Source organism: Symphodus melops, assembly GCF_947650265.1.
Source record: "Symphodus melops genome assembly, chromosome: 7".
Taxonomy (NCBI): Eukaryota; Metazoa; Chordata; class Actinopteri; order Labriformes; family Labridae; genus Symphodus; species Symphodus melops.
The window spans coordinates 16,921,957-16,930,032 of record NC_136697.1 but is presented as its reverse complement, the minus strand read 5'-3'; the positions used below and the strand labels follow the sequence as shown (position 1 = coordinate 16,930,032).

The 8,076-nt window shown below is 41.2% G+C and overlaps 1 protein-coding gene across 2 annotated transcripts; it reads left to right on the top strand.

Annotated features, from left to right (window-relative positions):
* The first annotated feature begins 396 nt into the window (after positions 1–396).
* Positions 397–7,005, top strand: fam131aa (family with sequence similarity 131 member Aa). 2 transcript variants are annotated; one of them, XM_079348976.1, is made up of 5 exons: positions 397–728; positions 3,334–3,445; positions 3,544–3,720; positions 5,300–5,437; positions 5,594–7,005. In XM_079348976.1, exons 2-5 carry the CDS (start codon positions 3,355–3,357, stop codon positions 6,139–6,141), a joined length of 954 nt encoding a protein of 317 aa, XP_079205102.1. In that variant the 5' UTR covers positions 397–728; positions 3,334–3,354; the 3' UTR covers positions 6,142–7,005. The 2 variants fall into 2 exon arrangements, with proteins under 2 accessions (XP_079205102.1, XP_079205101.1); XM_079348975.1 differs by lacking the exon at positions 397–728 and adding an exon at positions 2,508–3,027.
* The last annotated feature ends 1,071 nt before the right edge of the window (positions 7,006–8,076 follow it).

The following is an 8,076-nucleotide window of genomic DNA, read 5'->3' as shown; positions in this document are numbered from 1 at the left end:
TGTTAAAACCATGAAATATGTCTGTAGACAAACCGCAAAACTCCAGAAACAATGACTTAAAAAAAAATAAAAAATCAGCAATACTGTTTAAATCATAGGTCAGTCTGTTGGACAATCCCAATCCCAAATTTTACTTTAGGCTGCAGACAAGAACGGCAGTGTACTTTCTATAAATGATTTCTGAAAGACTTTTAGGAAGTTTAAAGCCCATGTGTTGGTTGGTTTCCAAAATTGGGTCTTCATCACTTATTAATCAGAACAGGTGTCCACCTTTCTCGCATCTTTTAGAATTAATTGGGCAGATGTGCTTGTGTTTTGAGTTTCTTTTGTGTGGGATAAATGACATTTTGAAGGGGGGAAAAAAATCCGCTGCAGTGCGTTTCAGTGCCAAAACTGCAGCAGCAGGTTCCAGTATCTTGATGTGGAATATGTGCGGAGGGGGCGGAGGAGCAGAGGGTGAGATAGGACGTGACACCGCCTTGCATTGATGACGCTTTCCATCGGGAGACATTTGGACAGCCTATGTAACCCACATAACGCGAGTAATAGATGGTGCGTCTTTGCTAGAGACCTGATGCTGGAGTTCATAAGATGTCTCTGCGGGATGCGTGGCATTGATGCTTTGCTGCAGAGGCTGCAGCGGGAGGACAAACCACGCGGTGTCATCTGTTGATCGGATTGGAGACAATTAAGCGCATTATCATGAGCCGCCGCGGTCCCACTTACAGGTAGGTACCGAGAGTCGCTGGATAAGGAATAATAATAACAACACGAGCGCATTTAGAGCTGCCAAGAAGGATAAACAAGGGCAGGGAGCTCTTGGTTTGTATCCGCTGCAGGTATGGAGCTATTGGTATGCAGATGGAGACTTCTGAGGTTGCCTGGAGACCGGCTGCCGCATCCGCGCCTCTGCGTGTTATTTTCCCCGTAATTGCAGGCTACAGGCCGGAGCACATCAATGGCGGGGTTACATGTTATTCAACCGCCAGTGTGCAGCGTCTGGTGCTTGAATTTAAACCCTTTCCAGAAAAAAAAACAAGAAATCACATCATCACAGCTCACTTCATCCATGCTTACAGCAAGCTACAGATGTTTGACTGCAGTCAAACTGGCTTAACTCGATCCCACTTGTTGGCTCTATATGTCACATCATCGGCTCCTTTTGAGGAGGTCAGACAATCGTCTTGTCAGACATGTTTGCTAATGTCAATAAGATGCACACCAGCCAAAATAATCCATGATTTAAAAGCCCTTCAAGCAACTTTATTTCAATTTCTACTCAGCACATGCCTTTGTTATGGATGGACGTCAAGTAACAGAATTTGTAAGCTTGCAGAAGAGGGCTGTCACTCATCATGCGGAAGTGTGAGTTTATAAAACACAGTAGCTAGATCAAATCTCTACGAGGTACCCCGGCCACAATAAGAGAGAAAAAACATTTTAAAATGCAACAGTCTCAAAAAATCTAAATCAACTAGTTTCAGCCAGTGCTTCAGGTGTTTAACATTATTCTAAAATCGATTACATCTATCAAGGCAAGACGATTGTGAAAATATTCATTACAAATTGTATTGCTGATGTCTTTAAGACTTTTAGTATAGTGATAGATAACAGAAAAAGAGGCCACTGGAAACAAAGTGCTATTTTTACTCTGTAACATCACTGAGACTATGAATCAACATTTAAATATAAAAAGTAATAACTAGATCACAAGATAAACAGGATTAACCACAGATCATTTATGAGACTGAAAGTGTTAACAGAGGTGGTTCGAAACCCCTCATTTGGGTCACCAGAGATAAACTTGAGAAGTCACTGGATGATTACTAAGAATGGGGGAATGAGAAAAAAAAAGTTTGACTTCATTATTTCTGTATTTAACCCTGTGTGTCTCCTCTTTCTCTAAACGTGGAAAGTAAAACAATCAGTGAATATTTTGAGGGGAAAATGAATATTGTCAGGTTCATGTGTAACCCATGACTGGTGATACTTCTTTGTTTCAAGACTATTTCTGAGGCAGCTGCTGGAATAGATACAGTACATCTTGTGTTGTTTTTTTTCCCAGTGACGAATGCTGCTGATTTGCATAAGACCAAATATGATTCGCAACAGTTATGTTGTTCAAAGTATTTCAGCAAGTGTTTTTTTTTTTTTTTTTTTGACATGCTTTAAGCACTGAGCCTTCCGGCAAGTCTCCAAACGCCGAGCAGGAGATGTGTTTATCTTAGCTGAGCATGAGTGACATCTACAGTGTTGACAGGTGTGCTATGCAGAAGAAGCTCATCTCTGAGGAGCGTTGCATTCAATTTCATCCCGGTGCCTGGAGCAGTTTACACCTTCATACCCCTGCCTGCAAGTGTGCCACTGACATACATCAGCTGTCATTTTGGACTTTTTTTTTTTAAGCCTTTAAGTTAGGAACCTCTGCGTCTTGACTATTAGCTGCTTTGGGAGCCAATCTTCTTAAGGATATCTGTCAAGTCATGCACGTGCAGAGAGAGAGAGAGAGAGAGTTGTATTTAGACATCATGATTCCTCTCTGTCGACTCACCTACTTTAAAAACAAGACACACACTGCTATTCCCATATTCTAAAGGCACAAATACAGCGGACACACAAGTTCAGCCTTTTCCCGTATTTACTCTGGATATGGAGTTAGTTAGGTAGCACTATCAGTTTTAATAAGGATCAGCAGCTTTGGAGTGAGCAGGACTGTGTGGAGCTGCTTACCAGAGCTGGTCACGCGCCATATGTCTGCATAGAGAGACAGTCAACGCTGCCCTCAACTCGCTCAGAGCCAACCATTCAAACCGAGTTCACCGGCTTACCGTGGCTTTAGCATCTGTGCAGTAAATGTAGGGCATAGCTGTTTGCTCGTCTGCCTGCTGGTTTAAACACGTCAACCCAGGCAGTGACTTTTAGTTGTGTTGGTTTGCTGCGCTGTGACAACATCGCTACATGTCCACCATGAGGCTGAGATCCAGGAGTAGAGAGAGAAGGGAGACAGATATGGAAGATGATGTAGAGGTAAAAATCATATTCTTTTTTAAACAGCTTATGTACTAATTTTAAATGATGCTTTTATTTCAGCATTGAGGTGTTTGTCAGTATGTTTTTCCTGTGGTTATTATTCAAATGTGAGCTTTTCTTTTTGATCCAATTAGAATATTTCTGACAAAAAAAATGGATATAATTTGAGCGAAGAAAACATTTATTGCTTTACAGAATAATGAATGAATGAATATGAGTCATGTACGGTGTGACACAAATGTACAACAAAGAGCTTCTGTGGGGAAAAAAATGATTATTGCTAAAATCTAATTTGCATTGCAGGTGAAATTCGAGGAGACTGAAATGATTCCGAAGTCAGGAAAATCTCCGGCAGACTCAAGGAAAAGTGTCGGCATACATGAGTTTGCAGCACTTGCCAGATCCTCCTTAAATGGTATAACACCACAGAACCCCTTGTGTTTTTACACTCACTTTAATGCATTTATGACGTGAAAAGTTAAGCCCCTTTCCTGTTTCTCTTATTGTGTCCAGGCATCTCTCAGGCAGTCAGGGATCATGTGACAAAGCCCACCTCCCTGGCTCAGGGTCGGGTCGCCCACCTGATCGAATGGAAAGGTTGGCCCAAACCTGCAAACCCACCTCCAGCCGCCCACTTCAGCTCCTACAGCCACCTGAGTGAAGGAGAGAAGGAGGCCCGCTTCGCAGCAGGTCTGCTCCTCTATTTGAGGCTAAATTTACTTTTCCCTTAAACTAGCTATGTGGGCATCCTCTTATGCTTTAGCTCCAGCATCATCTCCCACCTTCTGTCATTCACCTAATCCCCTAAAACTCCTGTATGTCAGCAGCCTGTCCCGCCCACCACGCTGTCTCTTGGGTGGCGGCTTGTCTTGGCAGCAGATGGTGGCCTATTAGACACTCTCCCCGAACACTTCACTGCCCACCAATGGTACAACAGCGCCTGTTGTTTTGCTGTGACTCATCACATCGGCATGGTTTAAATGAGAGAATATTAGCAAAGCATTCATACATGCATACATTCTTTCTTCACATCTTGATCAATTTCTCAACAATTGAAGACATATTTCCTACTTTTAATAAAATTATATTTTATTATATATACTTTATTAATCCCTAGGGGGAAATTGCTCTCTGTTATTTTAGAGACATGCTTCTCACACACATGCACAAGCAGGACCTGGGGACCTGCATTAATGGAGATTGCGGCGGCTGCCTCCACTGGAAGCGTCCCCTGAGCTGGTGGAGGTTCAGTGCCTTGCTCAAGGGCACCTCAGCAGTGGTTGGGCACCCCTCCAGCTACCAGACCAACTTACATATTTTGGCTCGAATCGGAACAACCCAAGTCCCTATGGACTGAGCTACTGCTGCCCCATAGAAAAGTTGAATCAATGAGTAGATCAACAAATGATTGTCTTGATTGATGATTGTAATCTTTAAGTAATTTACAAATAAGAAAACAAATATTTGCTGAAGCTGAGTAAGTTGTGCTTTTATTTGTTCACTATCTTTGTTAACGTAGATTTGTTCTGACAAAACAAGTTTTTTTTGTATGTAACTTTATAGACTCCCCTTCCATCAAAGTAATGACTGGAATAAGATGACTGACTGTTTACAGTTAAGAAACTTAACCTTTCTGAAAACTGTATGATGGAGAAAGAGTATGTAGTGTAAATGTAAATAAAAGACAGGAAGTGAATGCCCCTTTTAGTATGGACAAAAACACTGAAACTAAGACACGTTGAATAATTCAAATTAATTAGATAAATGATAAACACCAGTTGCTGTCCGCATAGAGTGACATGAATTAATAATGTGATGTATTTAGAAAGGTAAAAAGTTTGTAAAGAAAATATTTGGAGGGTTTAAGGAATTGTTCTTGTGCTTGAACAAGCCTTAAGAGAAAATCCTGATTCCAACATAATTAAAAGTGATCAAAACGCTATCAATTGGGTGTTTTAACATTGAGACATTAAATAATACTGGTTTGTATAATTTGTCACAGCCATGTTGTTTCCACTTGACAGCTTAAAGCTCCTGAAAACACGACAGCTCAACTTTCATAACTGGGTTTTATGGTTGAGTCCAGCGACAGCCAGGATGGCAGTATGACAAACCAAAGTAATGATGTGTCTTAGGTTCTATCTGTCAGATACATTAACACAGAAGACATCCTTTTTAAAGTGGCATATTAAAAAACTGAGGCCTCGTAAGACATGGGGACTCTCATAGTTTTTATTCTTAAATCCATTGAATGTGTGTTTCTTGCCAGGAGTGGCTGAGCAGTTTGCCATTGCTGAGGCTAAGTTGCGTGCTTGGGCCTCTCTTGATGATGATGAGGAGGACGACTCCAATGATGAGGACTCCCACACCAATGGACAGACTCACATCTTCTCCAGTCAGAGCACAGGTATCTACAGTTGCCACCATTTTGTTCACTTCATCTCATTTTAATAATCTCATCTTCATCTCTGCGTCATCACTCACAAAGCACTCCATCTTTTCATGCCCCCATCCCAATTATCCATTCATCCCCAGGTGTTCTGACTATTTGCTCCTCCCTCAGACGCCGCCACGTCCAATCCTATCACCGGACTGCCATGCCAGCCTGACGTTAACGGCAGAGAGGCCCCGCCCCCTGAGAGTCCCCTGGGCCCCAGCAGTGACAGCTTGCTGTGCGACGAGCCCGTTTCTCACAGTGACCCACATTCATCCCAGACCAATTCACCTACTTTACCCAGCGACTGCACGAGCCCCTTCTTAGAGGAAGGAGAGGAGGGGAGGCTAGGTGGTCCCGAGGGGCAGCAGGCTTCTTTGCAGGAGCAGCGCAGCGAGGTCTGCATTCACCACAAGCCAGAGTGGAGGCCTCGAGCTCGGAGCAGCAGGTTTGACTCCTGCTACTCCACCTCTCACTCAGAGTCTCCTGGAGAGGAGGATGAGGAGGACGAGGAGGAGGACGGCAGCGTGTTTCATGAGGCCCGGGTATGGCATTGCAGTCCGAGAAGCTTCTTCTCTGACAGGGCTTCATCTGGAGTAGCATCTTTCGAGGAAGAGGAGGAGGAGGAGGAGGAGGAGAGGGATGAAGTAAAGGAAAAGAAAGAGTTTTTGATGTGATGTGTTGTCCAACTTTATGTCTCTTTGGGTCTGTGTTGATTCTGGATATGACATTATCTATTCGGCTCTCACCATTTACCCCTCTTCCCCTCCTCTTCCTCCCTCCCCTCCTTAGATCATGTCTTCTCCACTCGATGCCTTCTGTCTCTCATCCTTCAGGCCTCTCATGAACTGATCTTGCTCCACCGTTTATCGCTGCTATAAACAGTATATATACATATGAGTTGGAGAGTTTCACCAGAATGTTAAGCTGTTGTTCAAACTAGGTTTTGTACATTTTAGTGAACAGTCGTGTGTTAGTATTGTGTTTGTTTTTCTATCGATATTTTGTAGTGTTGTTTTCTCTTGATCATTCTGTGTCATGTGGGTTGGGCAATGTTTGATACTGAATGTCTGAATGTCCTGCAAATATAAAAATGATTTTTTGGATGAAAACTGTTTTTTTTAATTCATTTCATACAAAAAAAAAACAACAACCAAACAAACAGGATAGAAACACAACTTCTTAATTTTTATTATTTAATCATTCACTCATGTACAAAAACAATTCCATGTCCTCTGAAAAATAACAATGGCTGTTGGATTTCAAATGCATAATCTTTCTATATACAAAAGCATGTACATAGATCTCATTCATGTATGTTCATATGTACATGTACAAAGCATATACAGGCCAGTGCCATATAAAGGGAGAGATACTACAGACTTATTGCTTAACTAGATACGCTGCAAATTAGCTTATGCACTCTCTACATTTAACTCCTTAGACTTATATGGCAACCACTAATTCACATTCTATATGCTAACAAAATGTTGGGACATGAAAAAATCTTTGCACAAATATTAATACAGACATAAAATAAAGCTACAATAAAAATAACATAAGATTGAAATAAGGCTGAAAACTGTTTCATGAAGCTTAAGTACTTACATCCATTTAAGGTCTCGACAAGAACTCACACACATTTTTGCTCTACAACAGTTTTTGAACTCGTGTGCCACTGTGCTTCATATAGCCGTTACATTTCTCAACATTGTGTTAGAGGCCAGGCTGGATTAAGATATGCGGAAGATATCATGGTGTCAATATCTAGAGGCCGCATACATGTGTGCGTATGTACTGTGTATCTCTGTATATGTGTGTGTGTGTGCTCTATACAACAGCCCCATGTCCTTCTTTCACTCGGAGCTCAAGTTTTGTCCTTTTTATCATGCTATAAACATTAAACACAGTAAATACAGACATAGCAGAAACTGAGGCAGTTCAAATGACAAGACAGACTGACAGTCTACTTTGCCCTTATTGAATCGGCCCCTATAAAGCCAAACAAGGCTAAATGTTTCAAAAATTAAACTCATGGTAATTACAATGTGCTTCAACAACATTTGACCCTGTGCTAAGTTTGGCGGACCTTTGGAAGCTGCCTTTGTCATCATCTGAACAGTAGATCCCATCTGATTTAGGATTTTGGGGAGTTGGACATGAACACCAACATTTGATTGTGAAATAAACAAAGAATAGTGAAAATGAAATGCTATTTTATATATATATATATATATATATATATATATATATATATATATATATATATATATATATATATATATATATAGACTGCAGTGTTGTAAACAATCAAATCTGGGCAACTAACGATGACATTGGTAAATCACCTTGTACTGCATTATTACTGTATATTTATTGCATATCAGCAAACACTAAACCAACACCGCTATATTTTAATACTATGAGCCATTGATTGTGGCTCTCTGGTGTATAAGTCCTGTGTTGGTTGGATAGGTAGTTGTTGAATTCATACCATCACTGTGCCTGTCTTTGTTCTTCTGTGCTTGCTTCTCTATTATTCCCTCCTTTCCTTTCTCCCTACATTGTTTTTGCTTGGCACATTTCTGTCTTTGTCACCTTTGAAGTCATAT

Coding starts and splice junctions, on each gene's coding strand:
- fam131aa (XM_079348975.1), top strand. CDS start 2,959: ATGTCCACCATGAGGCTGAGATCCAGGAGTAGAGAGAGAAGGGAGACA. Junction 3,028..3,333: donor ATATGGAAGATGATGTAGAG/GTAAAAATCATA, acceptor TTTGCATTGCAG/GTGAAATTCGAGGAGACTGA. Junction 3,446..3,543: donor TGCCAGATCCTCCTTAAATG/GTATAACACCAC, acceptor TATTGTGTCCAG/GCATCTCTCAGGCAGTCAGG.